The following is a 17222-nucleotide window of genomic DNA, read 5'->3' on the forward strand; positions in this document are numbered from 1 at the left end:
AAAATTGGTTATGTTTAGAAAGCCCTATATTCCATGCTATGCTCGTCGTAAAATATATTCGTGTATGCAAGAAACAACTCCAATATTTCTCTCACTCTGGAACACATCACACTAAATGTGCTAATTCAATTGCCCGACACCCTAGTTGTGGCACAATCAGGTGGAAGAGCCGGCGCCGTTGCCGTCCATGTAGTACCGACTCCAGCCCAGGACACGCGGCCGAGTCTTGGTAACGGAGACGGCGGGAAGGGGCTCACAGGTTGACGAAAGGTCACTACGGGTGAAAGGCTTTTCCCGAAATCCCCGTGTTTTGCCCATTTGTGTAGTGAAGCATCAATTTTTCTTCGCTGCATGTCTGCTTTCTGCCTTCCTGAACTAAAACGGAAGCCAGGAACCGTGAGGAGATGAAATGTCCATGTCTTTCGAAGTCAATAAAGTGAAAAAACTACCACTAGTGCTGTGTATTCATTTACAACAATCCATTTGGTTCCTTTTAAACTAAAAACAGTCAAAGGCGCTGCGGGATTTCGAGAATTTCTGCAGAGATATTGGCACGTGGTCATGTGGATTAAAGACCAGCGTAGATCCGAACAGGGCCCAAATTTGTATCAGTATCGCCAGCGCATGCCCGCGTAAGACCGCTCAGGAGCGTGCTCACTCGCTGTCTTCCGGAGCAAAAACCCTGACGGCGGCGTTGCAGTCCCCAGAGCGAAGCACCGAAGCCAGCGGACTACTAGTGGGCGGGCGACAATGATCGCGCATCGAAAAGCAATACTTTCGTATGTTTTATGCGATCGATTGTTGCGTGTTGTTGTTATGCCCGGGCCGTGGACTTAACACATACAATTTCCAGAAGGATATACAGCACCGATTAGCATTGACTGCACAGCGAACTCTTGACCGAATGATAGAATATCTATTGTTCGTGTTGTTATAACTGCTATCGGTTTAGAGGATCAGCCTCACAAATGCATAGTGAAATATTTTCTGTCGTCTAACTTTCGAACAGTATGACTTGCCCTTGAAATACTTTCTTTAGTCGTTTTTCACGACACATGGTCATTGGCGCGTTCCCGCCGCAGCTGCCGCCTGGCGTCAGCTGCGGCGGCCACCACCGCTCGGTTGAGGTAGGCCCGGGGTGATGAGCAGTGGCATTTTTGTTGTTATGTCGTAGGATGCACAGCATCGCCGGAAATATTGCACAGCATAGAATGTTTTTTATCAGAGCAATACTTGCGTTCATTGTTAAAAAATCAATTGGCCGACCAGTCCTGAAATAATTCTGACTAGCATTCGCTAGCCAGAATTATTTCAGGTGCTTTGTTGAACAGTGTCATTCACAAGATCTCGGATGTGTAGAAGCCCTTCAGCCTTTGGTTCACAACATGTGACGACGCTGGTCGGTACTCACAATGCTTTGAGAGATATCAACTACAGTACCCAACCTTGCTCATTGTAAATCCGTAAGTCTGTTTGGCCTTTACATTCTTTAGCAAAAATACAATTACTGACATGGCCAGCATAAATCTTTACCAACAATAGGTGTTTTTGGCCCTGAAGATGCTGACCTAGTGGAACCAGGAGTATATTTACAATTTCGTTTTGCTTATCGAATCTGTAAGAGGATGGTCTTCCTAAGATAAGTATAAAATGGACATATCAGGGGTTCGGAAAAGTGAAACTTTTTCGTAATGCTTAAGACATCAGATCGCAACCCCTGGCGTAACGTTTCGTTGATTTTGCATGATGATGCCATCATACTCTTACACCTTTTTGCTTAGATGGCATTTCAAGTGCTGAGATTATTTGTTGCCTTCGCGTTTTGACCAAATGGGTATTGCAAACATTACTTACCCAACACACATGTTGGGAAAAGCAAAACAAAATGAGAGCATCACTCTCATGGTGGTGAGCAGGGTGTCCGATCACATTTCTCTTTTCAGAGCGGCTACTTCACATCTGATTTTTGAGCTATTCAGGAGGATTCTAAGACACTGATGTTGCCGTTTGAATCGGATACATATGAGCAAAGGTTTGAGCAAAAGGTACAAAAATATGAAACATTGTCCTCAAAATGAATGTTCCCCATTTGTAAGGGATTTTGAACCGAGACAGACAACAAAACGAGAGCATCACTCTCATACTGGTGACCAGGATGCCCGATCACATTTCTCTTTTCAGAGCGGCTACTTCACATATAATTTTTGAGCTATTCAGGAGGATTCTAGGAATCTGATGTTGCCGTTTGAATCGGATACATATGAGCAAAGTTTTTAGCAAAAGGTACAAAAAGAAGGAATATTGTCCTTAAAATAAATGTTCCACATTTGTAAGGGATTTTGAACAGAGACAGCCATTTTGAAGATCATTCAGTGCAGTTCACCGCCCCGCTCTTTTAAAGACCCTCTAGTTTCCGGGCTAGACACTCGCGAACCTGTGCAGAATATTTCGTGCAGACTATTCCAGAGTTGGCCAGGCATGCGTGACGCCAAAAAAACGTCACTCAGACACAGCCACCTCATTGGTCATGTGGTAATCAAAGCCAACGCAAGTATGACGATCACGTTATTCGTGTCTGGCGTACATCAGCACGATTTCTAGCGCCAACGGACTTCAGTTGGTTCTCAACCAATCTTATGCGTTCAGTGCCAGTTTCGAGCGTGATTTGACTATTTGTTTTTTTTTGGAGTAGAGCGATTTCGGCCAAAAATGACAATTTCGGGACCATGGGATGAAGGAGCATGAGTACCGGCAGAGCAGGACTACATGCACTTGGCCACCTAACCGCCGGGAGTACGCCCGCACAGGGGCCCCTCTAACGAGTATGTGTCTGGCACCCTGGCGGGGGCCCAGCAAGGGCACCTCGGCCCACTCGTGGCTGGCACATGCAGCCGACCCTGATTAGGCCGGGCGTCGCCAGTATGCAGTATGAAGCAATAAAGATAATGAAAGGAGCGGATTTCGAACACGAATCACATTTGTGCTAGATAATATAAGAGCTTGGACAGTTGTAATAAATATGATGGGAATCAAATGACGAAATCAAATATCTTAAGAATAGTGTCATAATAGAGCATGTGAATGCAGGCAAACAATATGAAACCACGGACTGATATACAAGACCACCACGAGAAACAGCCAAAAGACGCGCACATAACGACATTCGGGATACAACGTACCATTAGCACACCTCTCCAGAATTTGAATTGCTGCAAGTATATCAGGCTTTTTCGCCCCTCTGACGTCATGCAAACGTTCGATGACACAATCAAACGGTAACGTATTGAGGACCACGTTTACTAAACAGTGAAATCTTGCTGTCTAGGGTAGCCTTTTGCACGTAATACCAATGCCTACGAGTAAGCGTCTTTAATTGTCTGTGATGTTTATCTCAATATCTTTAAAAAATGAAACGTTCCCTTCAAGGGCGAGATAATTGCGGAGAATTAAGTTACGGACTTATTTAAAAAAGTAGTCGTGGAGTTGGATGTTATCTCCGAAAAATAAGCTTACGTCAGTAAAAATCAGAAGAATTTGTGACCGATCCAGCGTTATAACAGTTCTCAGAAGCAGCTCAACCCTTTGTAGAACAATGATCCAACCGCCGACACGCAACCAGCATGCGAAAACCGCGTGCATGGCATCATACGGTTGTGGTAGGCCTTACAAATGACAAACAAGGCGTCCTACGCCGGATAAACTGGAGAGCTCAAAAGGGCAACCACCCGGAATGAGAATCCCGGTTAAAAATTCGCAGTTTGGTGTGGCAGAGCATGCGCGATTAGAAGGTGACCATTGACCAGCATAGGATGGGACAACCATGATCGCAAATAAGTGTAAACACAGACAAATTGGGAGTAGACATGCAAAAAGCAGATTACGAGCGTGCGGTGCTGCTTTATGCCATGCAATAAAATTTCGCGAGCCTGCAGAGTGTCTGAACCGGTTTTTCAGTGAAAAACGTCGAGTTGTCCCCACTCTTACCCACCGCAAAATCTGGCGTACGTCCCTGCCGAACACCATCGGTCCCTCCCATTGTTCAATGTAGCAAATCGGGCCTATATGCTATCAGACAACTGCCTGAGAATTATTGGGCCGCAACGTTATGTACATGCCACTAGACGAAGCGCGGTAGTTCAATCATTCAATCCATCCGTAGTAGTGATTATATCTGGCCTCAATCATTCCGTAAAGCCGTTCTCAGACATGTTTTCTTACATCGTAGATTTCATTCTTACGATTTGCCACGCCCGTTTTGCCGCGTGAAGTTTCCTGTAAAGGACAAATGCATCCATACACTCTTTGACGTACAAGCTTCCACGTAGATCATTTTGTCGGCGCGATGCGCGCGTGGAACATAATTTCTAACTGAAACATGTTCTGTCCCGGCAGATGGCAGCAATGCCTATGGCGAACGCTACCACGGCAGCGCGACGTGTGGTGGTCACTGGCATAGGGCTGGTCACACCGCTGGGGTGCGGCACGAACATCACATGGAACAGGTAGGCTCAGAAAAAGCGTTCACGTTGATCATGTGCTGCCCGATTGGGAAGCTTGGTGTGAACGGGCTGTTCTGTGAGATTGAGCATTGTTATCAGTGTGCATCCATCTTGATGGCTTGCGATAAAGCCAAACATCCGTGGCTTGCGAAGCGTTGTTTTATAAGGGTGCCTGGTGTTTAAGTGATCACGTGCTCACGATCGCCTAGCCACCGGCCATTAGGCAGCTGCCTCGCCCAGCCTCAGTAGGGCGGCCTCTGGTGGCGGCGGATGGCCCGGCTGACCGGCCGGCGGCGTCGCCGGCAGGCTGCTGCGCGGAGAGGTCGGCACGGTGCCGGTGAGCGGGCCCGAGTACGAGCAGTCGCGCTCACGGGTGGCGGCGCTCGTCCCGCGCGGCGCCGGGCCGGGCCGGCTTGACATGGCGGCGCGCTTCACCGAGGCCGAGCGGCGCGTCATGTCACCGGCCGTGCGGTACGCCCTGCTGGCCGCCCAGGAGGCCGTGCAGCAGGCCGGCTGGGCGCCCGCCACCGAGCACCAGCAGGTCAGTCGGCAGCCACTGCTGGCCGCGCCCTGGCAGCCGACAGGCGCTGCTGCGCTGCCAGGAGCACAAGCAAAGAGCACCCGCCGACGGGTGGAAGTGAATGTTCACGGCTGAGATTAAGTGGTCTGTGGCACCAGCAGACAGCACCAGTGCACGAGTAGATATTAATGTTCGCGACTGGGGCTCTATGATCTGTACCAACGCCCGCGTAACAAAATTATCAAGTCGAACTACTTCAGATACCACATCACCACATTACAATGAAGTATGGTAATACGTAGGCCGCTGTTGCGTACTGACTTGATTCGACGACAATCGACGATCACCATGATACTATCATGCTAGAGCGTCTCAGGGGAAGGCAAGGACGCCGAGTGAAGAGGCCCATGTCCCATATAGATATGTCAGATGCATATTGAGCTGATCAATCCACATCATCATGTCGTATAGGGTGTAGGTGTAGAGCGTTCAGATCGGGTCCCAGGATGCGGCTGCATAATAACGTAGTCCGACCCGCATATTTAGAGTTACTCAGCACCTTCGCTGGCTCGCGATCAAGACACGCTCCGCCACTCCCATCTACCGTTCGCCCCCGCTGGCTTGGCGGGGGGGGGGGGGGGGCGGGGCAACGGTACCTCCACTGTCTGCCGCCGCTCGCCTGGCCAGCATCTGCACCACTGGCAACTGCTCACCTGGTCAGTACTTCCACCGCCCGCCCCTTGCTTGCCCGGCCAGTACCTCCACCGTTCGCACCGCTCTCCTGGTCAGCATCCCCAGTGGGGGAAGAACTGGCCAACAACGGACACCTGGACGGACACCACGCCTCTTCTTTTTAAATACGCCTGATCAGCAAAACTCAGGCAGACACCGGTCCATGGTAGGCCATTTCCCAGCCTCTCTTGAATTTACTTATGTCAAAACCAAAACAGATAAGGATAAGTCAAACGGTGTACTCAAAACGCTTATTGTAAAAGTCGTAGCGCTTTGTTCATAATGTGCGATTTGTGTCTCACTGTAAGAAACAGGGTTCATAGTTGCCATAAAAGTGTTCCACGGAAAAGGTCTACAGATCTGGATGAAATATAACTATTTTGTCTATGATGCCGTGTTGGTGATGGCGTAGCTCACTACCCAGACTGCCTAGCATACCACTGAGTGGCCTTAAAACGTTGACAAGTCAAGGTCTTACGACAAGCCAGCCGACTTCGAGTAGGACTCATCGCGCGACTTCATGCATCCAAACAACAAGGTGAAGAACTGGTCTGTCCATGAGCAATGGACCAAACGCCTGTAGCTCCTCAGTGTTGCCTGCAGGAACTGTGTGTACCGCGTCCGCCTCCACTCACTGCTGGCGTCTCGCCGTGCCTGCAGGAGCGAACCGGCGTGGTGGTCGGCGTCAACATGACGGACACGCTGGAGATCCTGGCCACGTCCGAGCAGTACCAGGCGGCCGGCGCCAGCGGCATCGGTCGCCACTTTATCCCGCGCATTTCGCTCAACATCGCCGCTGGCCAGCTCAGCATGCGCTACAACTGCCGCGGCCCCGTGCACACCTGCTCCAATGCCTGCGCCACCGGCAGCCACGCCGTCGGCGACGCCTTCCGCTTCATCCGAGACGGCTACGCGGACGCCATGTTGGCCGGCGCCACTGACGCCAACGTGTTCCCCATGGCGATGGCCGGCTTCTCCCGGCTGGGCGCGCTCAGTACCAGCTACAACGGGCAGCCAGCGCGCGCATCGCGGCCGTTCGACGCGGCGCGCGACGGCTTCGTGCTGGGCGAGGGCGCCGCCGTGCTGGTGCTGGAATCTCTGGAGCACGCACGCGCGCGCGGCGCCAGCATCGTGGCCGAGGTGCTCGGTTTCGGGCTCTGCTCGGATGCCTTCCACGCCACGGCGCCGCGGCCGGACGGCGACGGCGCGCGGCGCGCCATGGCGCTGGTCCTGCGCGACGCCGGCGTGCCGCGCGACGAGGTCACGCACGTCAACGCGCACGCTACCGCCACGCCGATCGGCGACGGCATCGAGGCACGCGTGCTGCGCGACAGCATGCCGCACGCGCCGGCGGTGTCGGCCATCAAGGGCGCACTGGGCCACATGATGGCCGCGTCCGGCGCCGTGGAGGCGGCCATCACGGCTCTGAGTTGTCTGCACGGCCGCGTGCCGCCCATCGCCAACCTGACGCGGCCCGACGTGGACGGCGTCGACTACGTGCGCGAGGAGGCGCGCGTCTGGCGCGTTGACGGCGGCCGCCGCGTCGCTCTCTCCAACTCATTCGGCTTCGGCTGCGTGAACGCCGCGCTGTGCATGGCTGAGTTTGTGGACTGAAGGCGAGCAGGGGCGAGAGAGGGCCGGACTGCGCCGTTGTCGCCGCAGCATGCTCTTGACCCCGCGCTGGTCGGCGTGGGCCGTCTGCGCCAGCAGCACGTGCGCGCGTGCGTGCTCTTGTTTATTCTCGTGGGCTGATCGTCTAACATGTTATTGCTTTGAGGTATTTTGTGAACAGAACGTGCGCTTTGCTGTCTATGGAGTCTAGTATTTATGGATGGTGCGTATGTTTGTCCTGTGCTTGTCGTAAATGAGCTTATCGCCGTTGTAATCGTTTTCATAGTAGTTATCATTGACACGACGTTACTCGACGGTGACTACAGCATGTTATTCATCCGATGAAATAAATATGTTTTGATAGCAAAGCACTTTGTTGTTTTACAACGGGCATATGCCTCATGTTAAAGCTCAAAGACATCGGGTTCGGAGCCTGACAAGCTCGCGGTGCAGCCAGTGGGGTTTCAAGCACGGGCATTGACGTGATGCATGTTTACGCTAAGCAGCCGGTATGGATCCTGTCCCATTCGTACCCGGTGTGGAGTTGTAATCTATGAAGCTTCAGGGTTTCGGTTGAAATGAAACAATGAATTGCGCAGAAGAAAAACTGGTCAGTGATTAGGTGAGTCCTCATTCACTTTCTTTCCAACCCACGAAGTTCAGTGCTGGTCACAACTCGCACGCTGGATTCAAACTAGGGCAACTTTGCCATCCAATCAGTCAGCTCGACTTGATACCGGAACGTACGAGATATGTTTGAAGATTTAAGGTAGGTATGCCATCGGTTTTGTTACGTCGGAATAGTTAAGTCAACTATTAGTTATAATATTTATTTATAATAATTATTAGTTATAATATTTATATAAGCAATTATATAATATATGTAATTAATAGTTAAGTTATATCGTTGTATTGGGAATGGCTCTATTTGATATCTGTTAGGGCTGTCATCCATTTATGCTATTGCAGACTTGGTGTACAGAGGGCGCTAAGTTTCTGCGCAGCCGTGGTAAGTCACATAAGTGGCTGTCACCTCGGACCTAATGTCAGGTTTCAGGTTGGGTGTCGTAGTGTAACTGGACTAGTAACGACTTCGTCACTGTGCGCCGCACAGCAAACGACTCCGACACAGCCCCCTAGCGAATATGCGGCCGCAAGCAGATGACTCCGACACAGCCTCCTAGCGAATCTGCGGCCGCACAGCAGGCGACCCCGCCCCCGCCCCCTAGCAAATCTGCGGCCGCACAGCAGACGACTCCGACACGGCCCCCAAGCAAGTTGGCAGTTGGTCACTGTCGTGCTTTCGTATGAAGTTGTCGTCGACGTCGACCTGTACCGAAATGCATCTGGTCTGCGTCCGTCGACTACCATCTCAAGGTGAAAAGCCCCAGCTCTTATTTAATGTGGTACACATATAACATCTGTACTGGCCTCTTAGATATGGACAGTGCTGCAGCAATACAATCTGCCGGCTGCGCGGGATCACTGCCGATTTGGGTGTACCATGACGTTTAGGACGATGAATTTCAGTCCTACTCGTGGTTTAGTCCTTGCCCAATCTCATAAGCAGCTAAACAGTGGAGGTGGAGGGATACCGTGGTTAAGGGCGCATAACCATGCACGGGGAGGCAGCTTTACATGGCGCCAGACCGGGCCTACCATCCCGCCCACTCACCGGACACCCGCTTCAGCTTAGCCATGTGGCTCACATGTGTGTGCTGAAGTCGGGTGCATCAGAGTTCATACGTGTCCTACTCTTAACATCATCAGACTCGTGGGCTGACAGTGGGCTCCTCATATAAATATTGCTATCGGGAGGTGGCATGCGCAGATGCGCATCAGGGGCGGCGCCGTCAGTCATCACGCACAGAGGCAGCCGGCGACGCTGACCAGCGGCGGGCAGCTGCGCAGATGCGCACCAGGGGCGGCGCCGTCAGTCATCACGCACAGAGGCAGCCGGCGATGCTGACCAGCGGCGGGCAGCTGCGCAGATGCGCACCAGGGGCGGCGCCGTCAGTCATCACGCACAGAGGCAGCCGGCGACGCTGACCAGCGGCGGGCAGCTGCGCAGATGCGCACCAGGGGCGGCGCCGTCAGTCATCACGCACAGAGGCAGCCGGCGACGCTGACCAGCGGCGGGCTGCCTCTACGGGCTGCGCAGATGCGCACCAGGGACGGCGCCGTCAGTCATCACGCACAGAGGCAGCCGGCGACGCTGACCAGCGGCGGGCTGCCTCTACGGGCTGCGCAGATGCGCACCAGGGACGGCGCCGTCAGTCATCACGCACAGAGGCAGCCGGCGACGCTGACCAGCGGCGGGCAGCTGCGCAGATGCGTGCGCACCGACTTCCCCCCCCCTCCCCCCCCTCTCCACAGTAGCAAAGCAGGCCACATGGAATTGGACGACATCGCAGGCCGGCCCAAAACGGCCGTAGATAACAAATTCGTGGATACCCAGCAGGGGCTAGAAACGTTTTGCCGGTTGGTGGGGAAGAATCCAGCTGGACAATGCTGCAAGCGAAACGGTCGTGATGGCGATACGAATAATTGAAATTATTTACGTTATATCATTGTTTTCAATTTATCGTGTTTCGCGTATACGGGAAGGCCGTAGAAGCTATGAAGAAACTTCGTCAGAGTCATTCTAATAAAAGTTTGTCATGCAATAATGCAACACTATGGGGTGACCACCCTAGTCCAATTTGGCATGTCAAATGGCTCTCGTGCGCGGGCTGAATACGGAATTTTGGTGAAGCTCTTCTTATGACCAGAACTACTGAGGAGCTTTATTTTTTAACAACAGATTTTGTCCCGAAGCACTAATGACGCGTATCACTATTACTGGCGGACGTAACGGGGTTTCCGCATAAGAAAAGACGACAAAAGTTTTTGTGCTAGAAGCTATAACGGATACGAATTTATGAAGTATTCATTTTGCCGTGTAACACTTATGTACATACAAGTATTGGCAGAAGAAATAACAACGCGTATCAGCAAAGGCTTTCTCAGCCTCTGACAAAGACAAAGCAAATACAGAAGTATTTGCGGCAAAAATTGTGCTGTGTGCAATTTTGTGAAGCATGAGTTTTTTGTTCGGCATTTACGTTGCACATAAGTTTTAGGGGAATTCACGCCGCTAATAAGTAAGGAGGGTACAAGCTTTGCAGTAGAAGTAATGTCGCGTAGAGCTGCAGCTGCAGCAGCTCTGTCGCACGCACAATTTGCAGTATCACTAATGTCGTAACACCAGGACGAAGGGTTTGACCGAGCAAGCTGAGACTGAATCCCACAGAGGAAGCTGGAGCAGATGGGAACGAGAAACAAGGAGCCTCCCTCACCTCCCCGCTTATGTTGTCGCGAGCACCCCTCTGTTGGCCCCACCTGCTTAGTAACGATGGTAATCGGCTCGCTCTGATACACTACGTTCATATACTGGCCGGTGTGCGACTGCCCCGGGCCAAAAGGACTCTGAGTGCGTGCCTCAGCACGTCCTGTGACGGTGCTGCGCCGGGAGCTTGGGCCGAGGCGGTGGGACCTGCCGCCTGATTGGCTCCGGCTCGGAGACAGCCGCCGGGCTGATGCTTCACTGAGTTGTCCTGCACTAGACTTTATTGTCGAGTGCCTACTTTGCCTTATCTGTTTAGTCAAAAGCTGGCGACGGCCGCAGCTGGCTTGTGGTCCCGCGACGAAGCCAGCACCGTCACCTAGCATTAGCGTCGGCGCCGACTAGTTCAATCGGGAAGGGCGCCTTGTACCTTGCCACGTGTTGCCATGACGCTAGTCCCTAGCTGCTGAGTTACCTTTGCAGGGTTTAACGAAGCGCGGCGCCAACTCTTTTACGCCCATTTTTAGGTCGGTGATGATTATTCCCCTTCTGTGGGCGCCTGCTGTGCTGAAAGGTGCCGACCGGTAAGCGGCGAGAGTAGAAGTAGAATACGACCGTATAGAAACAGGAGGTGGTGGGGTAGTGCTAAGGAAGATGTACGCGTCTGGTTGACCATCGTTCGCGTAGGGCTACGCGGGGTGCGTGACTGGGTCGGTGCGGCGTCGCCGTTACGTGTATGTCTTTTGTATTTGCCGACTGCTCAATTAAATAACAATATTTCATCACTTACAGTTAGATAGTGCCATTCATTTAGGGTAGATGCAATAGCCCCTTCGTCGGTGATATCCTTTGTCACACCGTTGCGTAGCTTAAAACCCCCTCCCAAGCTGGGTGTCGCTATAGAGGGCCAGTGCGCTATCGGGTTGAACCGTGTCAGCGCGAGCTAGTGTCATTTAACGATGCTGGGTTCGCCACGGGGTCATTAGCGCCGTCCCGAATTATCTGATCAAAGCATTGCTACACGCTCCCGTGGCACCAATCCGCTGCTGTATTATTTTACGGAAGTTTGACGCATGGCGGTCTCAACTCGTCTCCCGCCTTTTCGAGTTGGTGCAGATTGCCCCCGCCTGTGGGCGCCTGTCGTGCTGAAAGCCTGAAGCAAGCTAAAAAGACAAACCTCCTCTGAATGTTTTCTGCTTTCACGCGACCGTGGAAGCCGAAGCGATGCAGCATATGCTCTGCTGTGATGATGCCGCTGACAGTATCTCTGGATAGAGTTGAGACATGTGATGGGTCTGAAAAAAAACAGAAAACCAGAAGCTGCTAAAAGACAAAAGAGCGAGGCACAAAAAAAGTTTACTATCCTATCGGCAAAGCTTACGACCATAATCAGCGTGTAACGTCAATCGAAACTGTCGCCATTCGACTCGCAGCATACAATCTCATCGGTCGCTGTTAGCAGAACATCGTCGAAAAGCAGACAAAGGGGCTTGACGACGACCACCTGGACCGGGGCCTTCTGGAGAAGGAAAACACCCTGAGCTCTGACGGTAGATCGTCAGCACTAGTGCTGCTTGGCAGGCGTGCCGGTGTATCATCGTGCGCGCGCGCCGCAGCGGCAGCGGCCTCCGGACGCGTGTGATGCTCGGGCCGAGTCAGTGCATGACAAGGCACGGCAGCACCGTGACCGATTGGCTCACCCTCTGTCCCGACTCTCAGTAAACATCTCCAGCGCTTCGGCGGTGATTGATGATACCGAATCCCTCGTGGTACGCTACCGTGACGCCCTGGCCGTTTTCGGCCACGGCTCTCGACGCTACAGCGGCCTTAAAAGGGGAGTGCGTGTCGCCATTCGGTGTGATACCTGTGGGCACATCCGAAGACGCATTGTAGAGCATTGTAACCAAACCCTTTGCAGAAACATTACGTCAACGGCTGGGAACGGAAACCCAGCCGTTATGTGGTACCAGTTGTAACCCAGACCAGCTGAACAGCTTGTTATCGGTGCGAGGCCGCGGTTGGCCGGTGAAGCGAGGGCACAGGGCGAGACGACGGTTCTCCCCTGCCGCCTACCACGCGTTGGAGCTGAACAGCTTGTTATCGGTGCCTGGCCGGGTTGGCCGGTGAAGCGAGGGCACAGGACGAGACGACGGTTCTCCCCTGCCGCTTCCCACGCGTTGGAGCCCGCGCCTTCAAACGTTTACGACCGACAGCCACGGAACTGCGTCCAATCATTTTTGACGTGGACGCTTCATCAGCGCGTGGCGGCGGCGGTGTTTGCGTTCGTGTGATCCAGGGGTGGTACTTTATATTTTTTCGGCAGGGGGACTTAGCCCCCAAATGTTGGCTTGAGCCTCCTACCAATGCTCCTCTGAGGCTCTCAGCGCATGTAAGCAAGAATGGAATGCTGAGTCTAATACCTATGGAACAATTATCTTAACTCTGGGTATTCCAAATAGTGCGTACTTAACACTAGTCAATAGTGCGACAACATAATTGTCATCATGTTAATGTTGTTCCAAATAGTACCCTGTAGTTATCTGATGTTTGTGCAATGCTAATTCCGGCATAGGTTAAGCCAGTCTGCAAATGTTTGACAAGTTTGCCAAATAATAGCGCGTGGTTTGTGCTAAAAAAACAACTGACTGCAATATGTGGCAGTTTTCAAAAGTACATGGCAGTCCAGACAAAAGTTTAAGTTAAAGTAGTTAAGTTAAAATTAAAATAATTAGTTTTCTGTGAGGTACGTTCCATTCTAATTTTCCAAAGAGGCTGCTTGCATTAACTTGAAATTGGAAGTCTTTCCTCCATAGAAAGATAACTTTGAATCCACAAGTATTAAACAAATTTGTCAAATCTAACCGCCGGGGAGGCGCGTTCGATTGGGCAAAGTCCGGGAGTAAATCAGGTTTCAGGAGTTGGTTAATGACTTGACTTGTAGTGGCTGAGCGGGTTATTGGAGCGGGGAGTCTGTCGGCCTTGCCATTTTATCTAAGCCGGTTTCACCGCTTCGGGTATGGAGCGTTGGTTGCGGTGGCCGTTGCCGTTATATTTGTTCCCGTGCACGTGCGGGCTAGCCTGGAGAGAAGCGGATAGGTTGGTGTATCGTATCAATTAACGTGCATATTATTCGTATGTTAGGTGGTCCAGTTATACGGTGCTTACTACAGCGGGCTGGCCGGGTGATGTGTGTGTGTGTTTATATTTTACTAGGTGGTGGGCATGTGTTGATTTTATAATGCGGTCTTTCTGTGCATCTGACTAGGCTGTCTGTCTCTGTGTCCATGTATTTTACTAGGTGCTCTCTCTCACCTCTCTCTCTCTGCTTGCTGGTCTTGTGAAGCGGTCTCTATGTGTGCCGTTTTGCTAGACAATCTATGCGTGTTAGTAATGGCCTCTGCGCGTTTAATCTCACAGGTAATATGTGTGTCATTGGCAGTCTCTGCTGTTCAATTTCACAACCCATTTAGTTGAGCAACTCACGCAGCAGAAAAATCGGTATTATGCATGCCTATAGAATCAAGCTAAGCCGTAATATCGCTGCTGAAAGGAGCTCTTACAGTATGTGCCCATACAAATCAGTCAAAATAGAATAAGAATTACATGTTAATTGTGTTCCGGTGCGGATAGATCAGTTTTGGATACGCGTTAGTACGTGAGAATAGAGTAGTGCATTCGGAGGATGCCTTAGCTTGGGTATCTGGTAAGGCGTTTGAATATCGAACTGCTGCTAACTGAACACACGCCAGTAGATAAAGGTAGTGTATTGGCTCACGCACGTCGTGACGCACGGACGTCTATAAGGTTAAGGTAGTTTTAGACCAGCGTCACCTGTCACCTGGAGGTCAAATGGCTGGACGCGCAGTGGAATGCCGTAATTACTGAATATCCAAATCACGATTTTCAAATTGTGTAATGTTTAGTCGAATCCAGGGACACGCGAATGGGTATTCGAATCCATGTGCGAATACATTGCTTGAACAATGGGGATACTTGACTGGTAATTTCCGAGATTGGAAACGGTTGCAAAGCTGGCGGCCAAATATTGTTGTCTTTCGTGTAGGCATATACGTATATCAAGACAGGAGCGTATTTTCACAAAATGGATTAAGGAACTGAGCGAGAGAAAACGTCTTTCTAATTTCTAAAATCACCGGAACTCAGATTCAGTCACATTTATCTTATCGCATCTTTTAATTCTAGAGACAGGAATCACTGACGCTGGACAGTTCAACTTTTTCCTTAGTATACCGGAAAGGCCACTTCTGAAATATCTACGATTGGAATACCCGCTGCTGAAAGACGTAGTCCGTGAATACTTACTGGCGATTTCATTTATCAAGTCAGAATATTATTATGGCGCCGCCACTGAAGTATGCTCAGCGACACCAGGGGATGGGGAGGGGGGCAACAACCCCCTTTACACTTTCCTAGGGACAAGCACATCGTCTTGCTGCTCCGATTCCCTTTAATTTCAGAAGGCCCATCATAACGACGGTCTACCACAGATAAAGGAGTACGCTTATCACGCGCCCAGGTGGGGTCAATTTGATCGCCCCCCCCCCCCCCCTCCCACCCCGAAGATTTCCAAAGAATTATTTCTGAACGGCGTGACGAACAGACCTTTGGTTTAAAAAATCAGATGTACCTGTCAAGGTCACTGACCTATGACGGGCCAAAGGCCGTCAGTAGCTGCCAGCGAGGGCAATTTCTAGGGAATTGTTCAATCTGATGCGACAACAGAGTGTTCGACGAAGCCATAATCTCTGAGATATTTTCTGAAGCGATAGAACAATTGAATTTATCATTGCAACACATTCCATTGACGTAGGGTCCGACATGAAGGTCAGACCGAAAGCGAAACCAATTTACATTTTCATCCGGGACCTTGCTGCATGCGGTAGTTTTTGCTCCTTATTTCGAAAATATGCATACCAGGGACCACGGAAGTCATTTTACATCAACTTCTTAGCATGAGTCCAGGTGATCGGTTGAAAACCCTTCGTTCACGGGGGAGACAATTTGGCCTCTGAAATCTTAATAGTAAGAGAACTAGGAACACAAAATTTAAAAGGTGGATGTATATGGGCTCACTTGTGTTAAAATTTCAAAAATCCTAGATCTCGAACTCCGGGATACTTAAGGTAAAAAAGTTCAAACTCCACATTGGTGTTCAAAGTGCTCTCGCACCTCCACGTGCACCCACATTAGACTTACATACCTGTTCTGAGCGAAAGATCACTGGTGTTCATTATAGGCCACTGACCTTGTTAGACCTTTGGAAGTCATGGTGACCAACAACTACGGCATTGTTTTGATTTTGGACAGTTTGATAAGCGTCAAGGATAACGCCAGGCGGTACGTTCCAAAAAGCTAAAGACTGTTCTGGGCCTCTTTAGGCCAGTGACCTTCTCTGACCTTGACCAAGTCCATGGAAGGAGTCTGTTGCGGTGCCTTTTATCAAGAAAGATTCAAAGTCCACTCGAGTGTATGTCACATGTCAGAGTACGTCACTGACCTAACTTGATCAAGACCAACATGTTTTACGGGCATACCATCTAGCGTCATCGTTGACGCTTATTCAAATTGCAAAATTTAAGCAATGCCGTAGGATTGTGATCATAATGATCTGCTAAAGGTAAAACAAGGTCGCCAGCCATAAATTAACACCAGTGGCATTTTGCTTGGAACACGGGTCTGGGTTCAAGGCGGCTGCATGAGGAGATTTGTCACACTTTGGACACCAATGTCAAGTTTGATCTTGTTTGACCATGTTCGATCCGAAGATTATGACCTAGGAGCATCAACTTTTGGCACAGGTGAGTCTACATAAGGCCAACCCACTCTGTGAATTTGGTGTTTCTGTGAGCGAATGGTATTCAACCAACCAGGCGCGCGCTAACACGCGCCCGGGTGGCCGTTTGAATAGCATTCGCTTCAGTGGGAGCAAATTTAACCCCCTATGAGATTTCAAAAAGTAAGAGAGCTAAAAACAGCAAGCTAACAGAGTGTGTTAACCAGTACGTGAACTCACTTTTGCTAAAATTTTAGGTTCCTAGGTCATGACCTTCAGGTGAACTAATGTCCAACAAGGTCAAATCTCAGGTTGGTATCGTAAGTGTCCCTAGACCTTCTCATGCAACCGACGTGAACCTAGATCCCTGTTCTGAGGAAAATGTCACTGGTGTTTACTTAAGGTCAGTGACCTTTTTGACCTTTCGAAGGTCATAGGGACCAAACTCATGCAAGCTGGCTTTTATTTCTGCATTTGGAAAGGCGTCAAGGATTACTCGAAGCAGCATGTCCTTAAAATGAAATTTGAACTTGAATCATTTCACATCAGTGACCTCTTCTGGCCTTGAGAAAGCCCATGTAAGATACATAATGTGGTTCCTGTTATCAACAAATTAAAAATGAGCACCAGAAAATACCCTATACAGTCAGCTCTAGAATAATAACGCAGGCTGGTTTTGAGTTTGATCTGACCTTCATACTTGACCCTGGGTAATTACGATTTGTTATTTCAATTGTTTTG

The 17222-nt window shown here is 50.5% G+C and overlaps 1 protein-coding gene across 1 annotated transcript in view; it reads left to right on the forward strand.

Annotated features, from left to right (window-relative positions):
- LOC119094179 (3-oxoacyl-[acyl-carrier-protein] synthase, mitochondrial-like) overlaps positions 1 to 7365 on the forward strand; it is a 20074-nt gene extending 12709 nt beyond the window's left edge. Inside the window, exons 5-6 of the mRNA XM_037217254.1 lie at positions 4806 to 4998; positions 6412 to 7365. Of these exons, the coding sequence (XP_037073149.1) occupies positions 4806 to 4998; positions 6412 to 7365 (1147 nt within the window). The remainder of the gene's footprint in view (positions 1 to 4805; positions 4999 to 6411) is intronic.
- Positions 7366 to 17222: the final 9857 nt, after the last annotated feature.

Source organism: Pollicipes pollicipes, unplaced genomic scaffold (assembly GCF_011947565.3).
Source record: "Pollicipes pollicipes isolate AB1234 unplaced genomic scaffold, Ppol_2.1 Scaffold_4002;HRSCAF=4701_pilon_pilon_pilon, whole genome shotgun sequence".
NCBI lineage: Eukaryota > Metazoa > Arthropoda > Thecostraca > Pollicipedomorpha > Pollicipedidae > Pollicipes > Pollicipes pollicipes.